The sequence below is a fragment of the Galleria mellonella genome, unplaced genomic scaffold (assembly GCF_026898425.1).
Source record: "Galleria mellonella isolate WM207_F2 unplaced genomic scaffold, CSIRO_AGI_GalMel_v1 utg28, whole genome shotgun sequence".
NCBI lineage: Eukaryota > Metazoa > Arthropoda > Insecta > Lepidoptera > Pyralidae > Galleria > Galleria mellonella.
The window spans coordinates 4,376,215-4,392,971 of record NW_026442064.1 but is presented as its reverse complement, the minus strand read 5'-3'; the positions used below and the strand labels follow the sequence as shown (position 1 = coordinate 4,392,971).

At 33.3% G+C, this 16,757-nt stretch overlaps 1 protein-coding gene across 1 annotated transcript in view; it reads right to left on the bottom strand.

Annotated features, from left to right (window-relative positions):
* Window positions 1-16,757, bottom strand: part of LOC113517039 (CUB and sushi domain-containing protein 2) — a 93,612-nt gene that overhangs the window by 19,518 nt on the left and 57,337 nt on the right. The window contains exons 2-8 of the mRNA XM_052895453.1: window positions 14,364-14,543; window positions 13,544-13,753; window positions 9,970-10,065; window positions 3,357-3,479; window positions 2,928-3,091; window positions 1,734-1,860; window positions 1,071-1,220 (exon numbers count right to left, since the gene is read on the bottom strand). Of these exons, the coding sequence (XP_052751413.1) occupies window positions 1,071-1,220; window positions 1,734-1,860; window positions 2,928-3,091; window positions 3,357-3,479; window positions 9,970-10,065; window positions 13,544-13,753; window positions 14,364-14,543 (1,050 nt within the window). The remainder of the gene's footprint in view (window positions 1-1,070; window positions 1,221-1,733; window positions 1,861-2,927; window positions 3,092-3,356; window positions 3,480-9,969; window positions 10,066-13,543; window positions 13,754-14,363; window positions 14,544-16,757) is intronic.

Here is a 16,757-nt window from a genome sequence, read left to right as displayed (position 1 = left end):
CACAAAATTGTAATGGCGGAATTGTGACTCAGTTATTCCTTATTAACTGTATCCCGCGTCTTTGCCTGCGTGAATATATAGTGTTCTATGTACTAAGGTAGGATACAATCTTCCCGTGTACTATATTTCATTCAAATCAGTTTAGTAGTGTTTACATGTATTGTATTGTATGCCCAATGTATGGGTAGGCTGTGTTTTCCTTTAAGACGTTAATAACATCTTACGAAAAATTATAATGTACAGCTCACAATAAATATTTATTCTATTCTATTATATTAATGAAAAAATAATAAACATATTTTTATAAACTTTCGCATTTATAACATTAACTAGCTTTTACTAGCGATTTTGGCCTGATGATGATCATCAGGATATGTTTATAAATCGGGATTAACTATAACCTATATCGTTCTCCATCCCGTATAGTACGTGTATACTAATTTATTATAGTGGTTGGTCTAGCTGTCAAGGCGCTTAGAGATAACAAACAAACTCACTTTCATATTTATAATACGTATTAGTAAGGATAGTACAATTATTTAATGCATATTTTTCCATAAATTTGTCAAAATTATAAGATTCAATTAGGTAACATAGGTATAATATTTAAATTTCAATAGTAGACAAAAGATTAAAAGAATAATTAAACCAAATAATTATAGAAAAAACAATGTCGTCTATGTTGCCAGTAATATTAGAAGTTTGTTGTATGAAAATCCTTCTTTAATATTTAATTATTTAAATTTTAATGCATAGTAAAATTCTATGTACATTTGGCGGACTTAACACCGGACGCTGTTCTCTACCAGGCAACCATTAGGCAAACCGACAATGTATTAGCCCTGTGCTATAGAATGCGACCACACGTACTATCTTTAATTTATGGGCTGTGTTTATATTATGTATCTTTATGTTAAATAAGTTAAAACAAATTAAACTGTATGTTGCACGATAATTGGTCGAATTTCCATAGCAAGTGCAACTTATAAATCAATCATACCATTTCGCGTGGCCAATTCGCACGAGCCAACCAGAAAAGGACGATATGTACCTATGAAGGTGACACTCACGGTACTGGCAGATCCAGTGGAGATAGTCCAGGTTGCAGCCAACATCGTTCCACAGCCACGCCCTCCCGCCGTCGAGCACCACGCAGTTCTGTTCCCCGTTATAATTGTTCGGTTGATCCTTGCCCCAGGTCGGTTTGGAGACCACATCACCTGATAATGAGAATTCATACATGAGTGGTAAGCCCGCGTAACGGGTCAGTAACTACTTTTCTACGTTCTAAATTTGCTAATTCGTGAAGAAGTAAACATGGTTTCTCGAATCAGTGATACATCCGTTCGTATGATCATTATATTTTTTGGGGAGACAAAACTTTCAGAATTTTTTATAGCGTTATTTTTATATCGCATTTTAATATCTTTATTAGATGTATTTATTAGATAGATAGATAGATAATTTATATGTACCATAGGCAATAATAATTAATAGTTTGTTAATTATTACTGATTTAAATGTAACATAAACATGCTTACTCTTTTTTTGAGCATATTTCAATCCAACATAGTAAAGTACGTGACTACCGCCATCTCTTCCAATAAATTAGTTTGTTATTTCCAATTATTATAGAGATATTTGAAACAGATATTTGAATATATAAGAGATCCAATCATGAGAGATAGTTGAAACACTATATGCGTACAAAATATAAATAAAACATAGTTTACCATTAACCCATTTCCAAGTCCTGGAAGTGAGGCCTGGTTCTTTTTGCGCTCCGATCCACACCAGCTGAGTCTTCAATTGCGCTTTACGTCTCTCCAATTCTTGAATTAGGAAACTTGACGTAGCACCCTACAACAAAGAATTATTCACAGACAACTATTAAATTTTTATGAATAGCATTGAATGGCAAATAAGTTGATGGTACACCTGATGAATACTAGTAACCGTCACCTAAAGATATTAACAGCAGTATGGGTATCACAGACTGTGGCGCCCTTGAATTGCTGTTCCTAAGAGCGAAGATATTATACCTCACCTGTAGGTTTATTGCCATATCCCACCCTTCAATCTGAAATATTCATGTGAATATACTCGTACCTGTTTTACAGCAGAAACCAAGTGCCTACCAAAGCAGATAACTTTTGCCTTCCTCTGGTAGGTAGGTACTCTACTATCGTTGTTTTATTGTATTATAATATATTCCAATTAACACGGTCCATTGTAATATACAATTCCTATTGTTATGCAAAACACTCACATCCAATGAGAGGAAAGCCGGCTTTCCACATTCAATGGTTTTGTATGTATATATATCACTAGGTTCTATACATTACATTTCTTGGAAGATCATTTCCCATGTATTGTGTTCCTATAAATTTAAATGTTAATAACAATAGTTTTTGTGATTTCACTGAGACATTATCGTTTTTTATTTTTATTATAATATATGCCGTTATATGTTATAATAATTATAATTATTGTGGTATTATAAAGACGTTTCGAGGTTTAGAATTGCGTTATTCAAATGCTTTTAAATGGCTGAACGGATTTGGCATACTTTTTATACTAATTCATGCATAACTAGTAGATATATTTAAAACAGTTTTTAGTTAGGAATTTAATTATTAGGAATTTATTTATTTATTTTGATAAAATTACAAGGAAATTAAGGCATTCAATTTTTTGTATTATCTTAGTTAAAAACTTTACTGAAATCTCCTTAACCATATTCTATTGTAGCATATAGACAGAGAGATATATCAATGGTAATTTTATTAAATTAGCTCTTCTTCTCTTTCAAATATATGTAACCGTAACAATGTTCATGTCTATAGGCGACGATTATCACATTTCTAAAGATAGGTCGTTAGTTTGCTTATTAGCTGCTCAGTATTGTAAAATAAAACATATTATACCTGAAAGCCATGTATTAAGTCACCTCCGTGCGACTGGCACTGCTTCCGTGCATCATCGAAAGAGCCACCCTTGGCTACATTGAATTCATAACAATTTCTTGAGAAAGCCGCCAACTCTATGTCGGCTGGTGCACCGGCGGGGGCGCAGCGGTCGTTTGAGAATTCTACGAAAAACAATCACCATTTAGATTACAATTTAAGTGGTCAATAACCCTGGACCAATAATATAAATATACTTATATAAGTAGGTTTTTGTATTGTACAGGGAATGAAAACACGACCATCAGAATTTGAGGCTATATTTTACACCGCTACAACACCGAAGTCGTCAAGATGGTAATATAAACTAAGTTAAGCTTATACCCTAACATAAGGCTGTTACTAGACTGGATCGTCATCTTAATGAACTGGTGATCTTATAGAACTAACCTTCAGTGGTGAACACTTCGACTTCGCAGAGTGACAGTGAGCCTTCCACCCCCACTAGCTGCAGGAACACGTGTTGGCCTATCAGCGGTCTGGCGCATGTGAAAGTTTTCGTCACACCTTCATCTGCAACAAAGGAAATACATATTGGTATAGTGTCCTATCTTACAATACAAATAGATAACATACATTTGTTGAAACTATTGTATTGTAAATTGTCTTGTATGTTTATACTATTTGCTAAGTTATTGACGACATTCCATCGATAATAATTTAATTATGGGGGTAAATAACCCCCATAATTAAATTATTATCGATGGAATTATTATAAAAATAACAATCATCTTTTGAATTGCATAAAACAAAATTTGATTCACACACGTATTTCTAAAGAAATAGTAAACTATAGCTGGATTTCAGGTTCTTATACTGTTTCTGTTGCAATTTGCTGACTTTACGTACATTTCCCCCTATAACGCTTCGGGCAGAAGCAGTGGTCATACGAATAGATACTTATATTTTTCATATTAAACAGGATACCATAATAAGTATTGCTAAGTATTACTAAAAGTAAAAGGATTTAGGCTCAGATTATATATTTCTAAGGTATTAGTTTGCAAAAAAAAAATGAGAAACGTTTAAACAGGAATGCATTGATAAATGTCGAAAAGTTTCGTAAGTTATCTAGATAAATATTAAACGTTTACAAATAGATATTTTTCCCCTACAAACACTTTTTTCGTCCTCAAAGGGAAACCGCAGTTTCAATCATCACAAAACTAAGATAAGACTAACACAGTAGTGAACTCTTTCGATTGTAAAATATTTCTGAAAATCGGTTAACAATTGGCGATATAATTACGTAAATCAAGTAAAAAAATTCGTTATTTGAATTCATCTTTTGAAAGTGGCTTAAATATGAATACTTATAAATGTAAACTGCTAATCCAGTTCCTTGTATCGTGTATGTATAATATCCTATAACATAACAAAACTTCCTACATAAGAATTGCACAATGCACATGATTGTTATTGCATCGCTCGCATAGCTTGTTAGTGCCTACCCCTCGTGCATAGCGTGCAGGACTACGTTCGTCAAACATGCCACACTCATCACGAACACGTCGACCTCCTATCACACAGTATATTTACTAATTGGAAACGAAAAAACAGAAAAATTTTCCTACCTCTTTGTATCTACACACCAGTCACTATTGAGGTAACACTTGCAATAAATTCCAATACATTGAAATTGAGACGTTACACTCTTGAATTGCTATACTAGCGATATAATGATCCCATATTAGTGTAACTTGCCAATGCAAACCATTGTAAACCGATTTCAATTATAACCTAATTTCTAACTGTTATTTCATGAGTGCAGTATAAAATTGTCATTAGCAATAGATTCGTTTGATATTGATATTAGATTCAAGAGAAGACCTGCGGATCCTCAATCTAGGATTATCCCGTATTATGAGGAACCATACTACGAACATATTAAAACATTAGTTTATAAAAAATTCATTTTCTAAATCGGCCCCACAGAGATTCGAACCCGAGACCTCTTTAAGTGTAGAGTAGTGTGTAGTAGTGTAGTGTGTACAAGGTATGAAGCCATAACAATAACACAATAGTTCTCACTCCATAATGCTATTCATGTGTATAGACGACACGTTATCACTTTCTATCACATGGATCGTCGGCTAGTTCATCATCGCACGTTGCATAAAAAGAAGTACAGAAGTTCTCACGTTTGACTTTTTTTATACAAATGGACGAATTAATTACAGTTTTGGTCTAGTGACTTTAATATTTTTGAAACAATGCAGATTTGGTTGATAAATATTTTAATTAGTTATTGTAAAAACAAACTTATTTAACGAAACAAAAACAAAATAATCACTTAAACGGGAGATCTAAGGCCTTGCTCTTTGTGATATAAAGATTTGAACAATCCTGCACATTTGAATAATCCTGCAATTCCTTAATCGGTAAAAACTCTGTTTTCAAAACTATCCGATAGAGGCGCTGTTAAGTTTTCGACGTAAATTTTCAACGTAAGCTGTAATATAAACGTAATGTAAACGTAACACTAACGTAAATGTAAATATGTGTAAAATTCATTCTTTAACCACAGCGAGTCGCAGTCGTGAAGCGTACGAGAATTAAGTTTAATTACGACATCGTTACGCGACGGTGCAACAGTCGGTCCGCATAACCAACCTATTAACACCACGAACACTTTTATTAGGTGTGGGAATGTTTTGAATTATCAATTGTTGACAACAATCAAAGAAAACGAGCGACGCATTTAGAAAGCGCAAGTCGTCTTAACTTTCTCGATATAATCATTTATCCGCTGTTCACTGCCGGTTCAGAGTGGACATTGCATTTTATTTTTGTTGTTAATGTGGTAATGGATTGTCTAATATCATGTAATATGTTATTACCGCTTAGATGGTTGGTTACCTAATGCATGTACCTAATATAGAGTGAAAATTTTGGTCACGTGTTTCGTTTTTCTCTTAGATGATATAATATTAAATAGTAAAATATATAAATGTTAAATATGCATAATTTACAAAAATACTCGGCCGTATTCCATGTATATTAGGATAAAGAGTGTTTTATACGATAATATAGGATGTTTATTTATTTTATATTACACAAAAATTTTACAAATGGTGACCTTAATGGCGCATGGCATTCTCTATCAGCTAACCTTTAGATAAAAACAGAATGCGTTTGAGGGCAATGGTGGAGTGGCGAATGTTAACATTACACAAAAAATAAATTTATCTATTAATATAATTATTATTATTATATATGTGTAACAAATTATGGGTAGGTATATACATATGTTATAAAATATGTAGTTATGTATTCCAAAATCTAAATCTTTAGCGATATCTAGTAAGAAGCATTTCCTGCTATAATTATTAGGATAGAAATTCACTGAATCAAAAAACATATTTAAAAATTCATTTTTAATTATATAAATTTTTCATTCAGTAAATAAAAAATGGTTTGATTAAATCAGATTTTTTTTAAATATTCGGTCAAATTCGAGGTAGGTTCTTGTTTTGAGAAAAATTTAAAAATATATTCGGAAAAACATAAATATCACTTTTATCCATACTAAATTATTCCTAGCTGTAAATAGAAACATTTTTTTGACAAAACGATGTTTTTCAGTTCAGCTAAGGTGCACCGATCTGAGAATTGACCTATATTACAAATTTAATAAAAAAAAAATACAAATTGTATAAATATATACAAGTGAAATGCACGCAATGATGTAAAGAAAGTGGAAATCATGTCGTTCGCAGACTCTCGCGCACCTACACCACGTGTCATGGGAACTAACTGGAAAGTAGAACCCATCGGTGGGTTTATTTACCGACTTAAGATAAATATATTAATATCCTTACTAATATTATAAACATGGAAGTAAATTGATTGATATATTTTGTAATTTGTTAAGTATGATGGATTGGTAAAAGAATTCTCAATTAAAATTAAGTTGTCAATTTGTTTATATCTTTTTTTGTTTGGAATCAATTGTCAATTTGGATTCGCTTTTATTACTATTTTTTTTTTATGTAACTTAGAATGGCAAACAAGTTGACAGAAATACTCTGTGAATGTACTCTGTAAATTCAGTTCCGTATAAATTATAATTAAACAAAATGTTTACAATTTTTTTTTTGCGGTCTAATTACAAATTTACGGTTCTTAGATTCTCTCCTTTAATTGTGTTATGCGAAAGTGCTTTTTGGTAAATTTATGACTCTAGATTCTGAAATTTAGACTCTGAAAGCAACATCTATACGGTATCCCTTTGATATCCTACAGATGATGCTTTCATTGCATTTGTCAAAATATACGCTATAGACGGTCGTATATTTTGTTTGCGTCGATTTAAAAGATGGATTTTTTTCACACCTTCAAAAAAAGAATCCTTACAGACGAAAATAAACAGACTCCGTTCCTTTTGAGATACGGAATCCTAAAAACAGAATAACATATGGATAAATATAAAGTTGTAGTTTAAATTGAAAAGAACTATTTCACACATTTTATAGGGTTTATTTCAGCAAATTTGTTTTGACCTATTTTTATTGAAAATGTAGGGCGATGACTTAACTCTTGGTTGGTAACGAAACCCTTTAGCGGCCTACTTTATAGGCCATTAATTCTCGTGAAGTTCCATATATTGTTTACATTTATCACTGTGCACACACATAGCAATATATACTATAGGATTATTTTGCAAGCGTATAAAGTTAATTTTAGCGAAAAGTTTTTAAATACGCCTATTGAACATAACATATTGACAGAAAACTGGCACGATTTTTCGAGTAAAATAACTAAATCTGTATTATTGTCTATTAACGATCTGTCTCATATTTCGTTACCTTAAAATTTATTATTAAAGCATTATGTAAAGCATCACGAAATATTATTGTGACCCTTATCAAAATCCACTAGGTGTTTTAGAAGAAATAAGCAGAGATTCAGACAGACGCATACAGCGATTTTGTTTTATACGGTTAGAGTGTAAAAAAATAGAAGACAATTTAAATTCCTGATTAACTTCTATTGTTGATAATAGGAAATATCGAAAATGAACGAAATTAATACGAGAGCTGGCAGTATGCTTACTTCCTGCCACGTTACATTCTAATAACTTTGGCAAAATTTGGGTATGCCGAGTGTTACTTTCATCACAACGGCTATAGTTCATAAATGCATCTGACTACTGCCTTAAGGATTATAGTCGTGAGCATATTTATTTACTGATTTTATAGTTATTTATAAATAATGATTACTTTAGCAAATGGACATAAAATTAGGTGAGTCAACCATACCGCTCAAATACGAGTATCTACATAACTGTAAAACTGTGCCGCTTTATCGTTTAATTTTAAAAATATTCTGACTACTAAAACATATATCATATCTAACTTTTTCAAATTTTGCTTTGATATCGATTCTTTTTAAATGTCTAGTCGCAATATATATGCAGTTATATCTATATATTAATACGTGACAAAAACGCAAAAACTTTGTACCCCTTTTTACGAAAATTGCGCGGATGGAGGAGTATGAAATTTTACACACTTATAATTTATTAAGAGAAGGAGTGCAGAATGCAATTTTTTTTAAATTATGCATTAAAATACATTACGTAAATCAATAGAACAAAATTACACACACTACCATGTGTTTGACACTCACACATATATACTCTTTTGTTTATTGTTACAGTCTGTGGTCAAATTGAGAATAGGTTAATATTGTTTGTCTTAAATATTATTTGTCTATAGTCTTATTGAATGTCAAACATAACAATAATAAATTTATTTATTACTATATATATTATGGTGGTCATAATTTCGACTACTGGGCGGTCGGCCTACTAGTATTTTATGATTATATATAGTTGCTTTTAAAATAAGTAAAGATGTATATTTATAACTCCAATAAAATATTTTTGTAATAACAAAGTTTTCAACGCTGTATCCTTCTACAAAATTATACTAGTTTTATTGCAAAGGAGTGTATACAAGTCATCATGATGACTTATCATGATAACACACAAGTCATCGTCGCATAAAAAGAAAATGATTGTACGTATTTGTATGTCACAGCAGTGCATTTAGGCTATTAGCTCAGTGCGCGCGCAATACACTCAGCAAAAAATATAATTACGAGAATTGTGTTTATTGTTTAACAAAATAAGTCATAAATTTTAAAAACAATAGATATCTCTCATCGATACACAAAAACTATCAAGATTCACAATAGGCACCATATAGTTACTCGATAATATAATTAGATAGATTCTCCATATAAGTACAATCTGTCCCCATTAAAAAAAATAATAACCTAGTTTTCATAGAATAACGAAAAAACTCTTTTATTTAATAATATATAGGTATAAGAGGGAGGAATGGGATTGTTAGTAATGGGGTCTAATTGACCCAATGCTAGCAATACACCTTATCAGGTCGACCTCCACACGGTTCCCCTGGAAACCATCGTGGTTAATAGAATCTAATCTAGTAGAATTCACCGTCACCTGTCATCCCTCACTGGTGCCGCGCCAGCGTATACCGATAGCGCAGGCGGAGTTACCATTTAATTATCACCCATAAAAAAAAACATATATAAGAACCTATTGCATTGTGGTCCCGTCATAGAATGGGCCATCCCTTCCTTTCCTGTGGATGTCGTAAGAAGCGAAGAAACTTAATGGTTAAGAGATGGCTCCTGATAAAATATTACTAAAGTCTAACTGCGATTGCCAATTCGCTTGGCAAGCGTGGCAACTACTGGCCAAATCTTCCAATAAGGGAAGGCCTATGGTCAGCAGTGGACAATTAACGGTTAATATGATGATGATGATGATGATGATAAAAACTTATATCTAAACATTTTTACAAAAATTTATAAAAATGTTTCGGCACGCTCGACAAAAACATCACTGGTTAGAAATCAGCGCTCAATTTGGTACAATGCGCTCTATTTTCTGTGGCGTTTTTAGCCACTGACTATGCATCTTAGATTTTTTGTTTGCTATAGAGTATAAAAGTTATTTTATATTTACCGATGGTGCCAGGAAACCAGGCGCATAGTGGGTTCCGTTGGAGATCTGAGCTGCTGTTGCCCACGCGTATTTCAAGGTCTTGTAGAGGTTGGTGACCTGCAATTAAAAATGATAAGTTACGCAACGAAGAAACTTATTCACGTAAATGTAAAAGTTTATAAAGATGATAGTTAATTACTCGTACATGTGAGCGGTGGAATGGTTTTGAATAACATTTGTTTCTTAGATTGAAAGACCGTATACAGGATTTAAAATCTATAATTTTTATTTTTTTATATTTATAAAAGTGAATCTTTTACATTTACAAAAGTAATGTTTACAGTAATTTATATAAAAACTAGCTACGCCAATGACTTTGTTTGTGTGCCTGTATACATATATTATATATAGAATGAATCGTAATAAAGATATGACGATGTTTTATGTAGTAAAATTGAATTGTTTTTTCTAAAAAAAACATGAATTAAATATAAAGAGAAATTTGGCAAAAATACTTGTATGGTGCGGCTAACTGTAGATTTAAACTAAATCTAACGACTAAATCTCAAAAGGTTAAATTTTTTTGTCGTATTATTTATATTTGGTATTATTATACGTATATATTTGGTAGAACACTCCCTTAAAATAATTTGGTTTCGGTTTCACCCTGTATAATTAAGGTTGTCATCTGCGTTCACATATCAGAATATTCATTTACCGCCTACAGCACAAACGGCAGGAGATATTTAGCAATGATTGCAACAACACTGCGACAATGTCGGACGATGGCGGCAGTTGCAAAACAATTCTTTACCTGTGACCAATTTATGACTGATTGTGCTCTGATGCATGGAAGTATTATAATATATTTTTAAAATTATTTGGTTTTAAAGGTACAAGGTAGTGTTATCCTGATGTCAGAGGTATAAGTCGATTATTACCGTTGTAGTCTGTTTCAATAGAAATGAATAAAAATGTAAAAAAATGTATATTCGACTCAATCATAAGACAAACTAATGATGTCCAACAGTATTACAAATAAGTAAGCGATTTATTGATTTCATGTAACGATTTGTAAGTAATTTAATTTAGAGAGCTTTTTTGTGATAATTACTGTAAAAATTGATACCTCTTCATTCATTTCTATTGGAATAAACTACAACACGGCACGTGACCATATTTCATCGATCTTATTAGATTGTAATGAGGTAAAGGGCAAGCCTTTCATTGTCTCTCGGATTAAGAGTATGTTTAGAAAATGATCGCGTATTATCTGTCATTTCATATTCATACTTAATAATAAAAACCACTCGCCTTTTTAGAAATTTTACTTCAAATTATGTTTAACTACAAAATAATCAACAAACACTATGTCTCTACTGAAATTGGCTCTGGAGTGTCATCTAGTATTTCTTGTCTAATTTTGTTTAGTGAACAACCACCTTAAGAAGGGGGAAGGGATTATTAGTAATGAGGATTAGCAACCCCTCTACTAACCATGTACTCTATCAGGTCGACCTCCTCGCGGTACCCCCTGGAAACCATAGTGACTGGTTCATTGTTGAATTTGTCACGATGGGCTAACTGAACTATTTCATTTTCACTTAACATACCTCACTGGTGCCCCACCAGCCTATACCGATAGCGCAGGCGGAGTTACCATTCCATTATCACCCATTAAAAAAAAACAAATTAAGATAATCTATCCTCACTGGAAAGTCGATAACACAAAGTTTTTTTAAAATCAATCAAATTTGAACTCACGATCTTTGATTTACGTAAGAAATTAAAATGTGAGTAACTAATACACTACAAGACCACGAATCTGCTGTTACTATGAGTAGTTTATCTTCAATTATAATGTACCATATCAATAAGTAATATGATTTATAACTATAGTATTTGATGTAACGAGAAAATATATATAATAACATTCCCAGTTATAAACTGACAGCGTAATGTTTAGTTTAGTAGACAGTGGTTTACGTGTACCAAGATAAATCATCGTCAATGTAGGTAATTATTGTTATTAGTAAATTCTTCGCTAGAACATATTAAGTGGAAAGCTAATATATTATTACGTGAAAGTTGAGGAAGTGGCGAATTGATGTATTAGTTACTTTTATATATCTCATTACGTAGATAAAACTTATTTTTGTTTATAGACAACTTGTTACATCAACTTTTATTGCTCTTATAATATTAGTTTAATCATAATAAGGTGGGGGGAGGAGATTGTTAGTAATGCGGAGGTTTTTTTAATGCATGATTAATGGAATGGTATGGCCTCACTGGTGCCCCGCCTGCGCTTACGGTATACGCTGGCGGGGCACCAGTGAGGGATGATAGGCGAATAATGAAAAAGCAGGTCAGTCAGCTCATCGTGATGAATACACCTGGAACTCAGCACGATGGTTTCCAGGGGAATCGCGTGGAGGTCGACCTGACAGGGTATATTGCTAGCAATGGGACTGGTAGCCCGCATTACTAACGATAGATAGATAGATAGATAGATACTCTTTATTGTTTCCTCCAAAAGATTACAATAGTAAACTTATTATAAATATAAATAATTACAAGAAATAATCACAATGAGAAAACAATGGGCGACTTTATCGCTAAGAGCGATCTCTTCCAGGCAACCTTTGGATGGAGAGGAGTAATTATAAACAATCCAAACGATCCCTTCCCCTTAATGCGGAGGTTAGTTTCCATTGCTATCAATATACCCTACCAGGTCGCCTCCACGCGGTTCCCCCTAGAAACCATCGTGATTAATTTATCGTTGAATTCGTCACGATGTGCTGATTGCCCTTTCACCTTCACCAATCATCCCTGACTGGTGCCCCGCCAGTGTATGTATACAGATAGCATAGGCGTGGTCGATATTCCATTATTATTCATTAAAAAACAATCATAATAAGATTGGTAAGTATAATGTGATCCAATTAGTAAAAAAACTTAGTATAATTTTTGATCGATAATAACATAGCATAAAATATTACTAATATTAAACTATTACTAAAATTCCGAATAATTCATCATCGTTGAACTGACGCTGCTGAACCTATACAAATCAAATTAGAACACCAGATTATATATATGCATGTGTGTATGTATCATAGAAGACATAAACCTTGCTATAGAATATTTTAAGTCGCTCATATAAAGTATGACAAAAAAGAGGTCGAAATTTTATATGTAAATTCTTCAATGTTCAATATGATTTACTATATAAAACTGTATTTAATGCAATAATGCAAGGTTTAATACACAAATAAAAAAAATAATAATATGAATTACAAAAGTAAACATAAATAAAGACATCTAAATTTTTACGTCGATATCATTACTTGCGTTAACCTTTTCTATGCAACTTGGAATGATAAACAAACTGACGGTCTACCTGATAGAATGTGGTAACCGTCGCCTATAGATATGAACAGTACCATGAGTGTCACAGAAAATACTGTGTCGCCCATGATACTCTTTATGCATTACCATTGCTGATTACTAAAAGTCTTTAAGTGCTCTTCAGTTAAATTTCCTTTTATGGGTGCAAAATTTAAGAAAGGATAGAACTAGTCCTACTCACCGCAGCATCCTCTAGTCGTAACCCTGACGACCTTCACTGCGTAATGCCTCAGCAGGTCCACTTGCCACCAGGGTGAGGCTTCACGCTGAGTCTCCGTGCACCGTTTACCATCATGCTCAGTTGTCTTCTCACCGTCGTTACCGTTGCCAGCGCCACCACCTCGCACGGTGGTGGATTGGTTCGCTGGCTTTCGAAAGGCGACGTTTGTGCCTGGAGGAAAAACAAGAACTTTTAAAGAACAACGTGGATAACCTCATGGGCATTCTACTCCATACTAAGCAAAGCTTGTACCGGGAAAAGTGATAGATGACGACACGAAATATTTTTTTTTTTTTGTAAATACGGACATACTCTTATATAAAATATATAGAAAATGTTCAAACCAGAGAGAATTTCAAGATGAATTTGTTCATCTTGAAATTATGTCTATTTAAATTGATCCGAGTTGTAAATATTTGTACTGAGCGTGGAAAGTTGCGACCATACCAATATACGCAGACAAGACACGCAAGATACGCAATAAACACACAATTTTTTTTTTATTATTATAAGGGCTTTTACCTTCTTCAGGTATATCAGTCCTATTGTACCCTAATTCGTGTAAACCGGGCGTTTTGAGTAACCGACGTCAAATTTCATTTTTAGAAGACATCTTTAATTTCGTGTTTCACTTTGAAGGATACAATATGGATGCTGTGATCGACTGAAGATTTCTACATTACTAGTATCGCATAAGTAATTCCTATTATGTTGCAAGCTGGTCTCAGATCGCTTACCGGGACGCTTGATTACACATTTTATATAATAAAAACGTACTAACCACAAAACGGCGGCTCCGTCGTCCATTCGCCTCTCAACGTACACTCTCTCTGATGAGCTCCGAACAGTTCGTATCCATCATCACACTCGTACTTAGCCACTGTGCCAGGGACGATGTCTCCTGTGGGCAGCGATACTCGAGCATTCGGTGGGACCGCGGGGTTACCGCATCGTCGTTCCACTGCAAGGAAAAAAAATATATTCAGTTAGGCAGGTTATTTAGAGTTTCAGTTGCTATTGCTACTGCGAATGGTGTGAAGGCATGTAGGGTGTGGCATTACGCGCTCTCCGTACCAAGAAATAAGTGACAATAATTTGAACATAAAAATCATGAATAACAAAAATAAATTGTTTATTTTCTAACATTGATGAAATAAGAGTTATCGCTCATTTTTTATACAACATAGAATGGCACACAAGCTGACGGCCCACCTGATGGAATGGCCCATGATACACCCCATGCGTTGCCATTCCTGAGGACTCAGGTGTTATTCCTTTGTACCCAGTAAATTCACGCCATACCCCACCCTTCAAACCGAAACACAGCCATGCAAACACAACTACTTTACGGTTGTAACACGAATGGGACAGAGGTACCCAAGCAATCGACTTTTGTACAAAGTCTCCCTCTGGTATTTATTTTTATTTCCCAGACTGTAAGAGGTAATAAAAAGAGTGCACAATATACTATAATTAATTAGCTGTATATCGCGGTTTCGCCTGCGTGAATCAGTATAGAAAATATCCTAAGTGCTAAATTAATTTCATCCGAATTTAAATCCGTTGAATAGTTTTTGTATAAGTAACAAACATTCATCAATTTTTCCATATATCCATCTTTAAAATTTCGTTGATTATGTAAGAGAAAATAGAGTCAAAATAAGACTCTATATCAAATGCTAAAATATTCTTTTTCCTTATCTTATGGGAGGAGACCCGTGTCTAATATTGCTGTTATAGGTTGTTATGGTATGATACCCTGAAAGATATTTGGTGACTTTAATTCTATTGCTAAATATTTGTCTTTGGCGTTAATTTTGTAAAAAGAAATCTATTAACCAGACCGTTGTCTATAAAGGCATTAATATTGCATAATCCATAAAACTATATCGCAACATGCATCCCACATTGCTTGGTTAGATCCAATCGTCCGAACAGAGTACTTTGCGGTGGTGAAATGGAACGCAAATTCGTGGTCACGCTTGCCACAGTTAGGTAATAACTTAATATATGCGTATACGCGCATAATGTGGTAAATTGTCCATAATAGTAGAGCGAAATGTTTCAAACAATGACTATGAGTACGTTTGTTATTACATAGTTTAGTTTTAGTGTGGAGACTGTTGAATTTTTAAGAGAAAAATTTGCTAATGCCGCTGATTTGTGTCACTTTTCTTAATACAAGTAGAATGCTTCCTTTCATAAGACTTTTGGAGAATATTTTTCTTAGATTATTTGCGTGTATGTATCAATGTGTATACTGACTGATTTTAATGATTTTCTTATCACTAAAACTATGTGAATGTGTTTACATTGACGACAGTAATTTAATAGTGATATTTTAAGTGAAAAGGCCAGCTTTTTGGCCAGTGGAGAACCTCAGGATCATTCCTTATGGCAGTTTATGAAGGAGACTAGAACAGATAATGGCTGATATAATAATGATGATGGATTCGTTAGATAACATACTATATTGTTATATTTATAACTCAGACAAATTGCTATATATACAGCATCAGGATATTATCCTAAATCTATGTATAGCACATCTACATAAAAATCTATGTATAGCACATCATATGTATCTTAGATTTATGTAACATAGAGATACTACATAAATCTAAGATATATGATAATGAAAGGCCATCAGAGGATGGGACTGCAGATCACTGTCTATAATATTTTTAAAAATAAAGCTCAAAGATTAAGTGCGTGCCTGTCAATGCCATTTGCCAGTATGCTAATCTTAAATTTATGAAAAATGACAGCAACAGCATTCATCTAGATTATTACTTTATACTTTCGCATCTCTATTTAGTTTGTAACCATTATTGACTTGATTCCTTGTTTTCTCGTGGGTGTCGTAAGAGCCAACTAAGGGGAGAGGAAGGGTAAAGGGATGGACAACAGCGTCCTCTTTAAAATATCACTAAAAATCTAACTGCAGTTGTTAACCTGCCTGACAAGCGTGGCAACTACTGGCAAAATCTCCCCTGATAGGGGGGGATGTCTTATGTTCAGCAAAACTCCTCTTATGAGTGAAGGCTTATGTACAGCAATGGACAGTTAAGCGCTGATATAATTATGGAGATTGACTTGATCATTAGTGACGTGAGAATTCTAAGAATTCTAACTCTTTATAAAACCATCTTTTACCAGTGAAAGAGGTAACCTC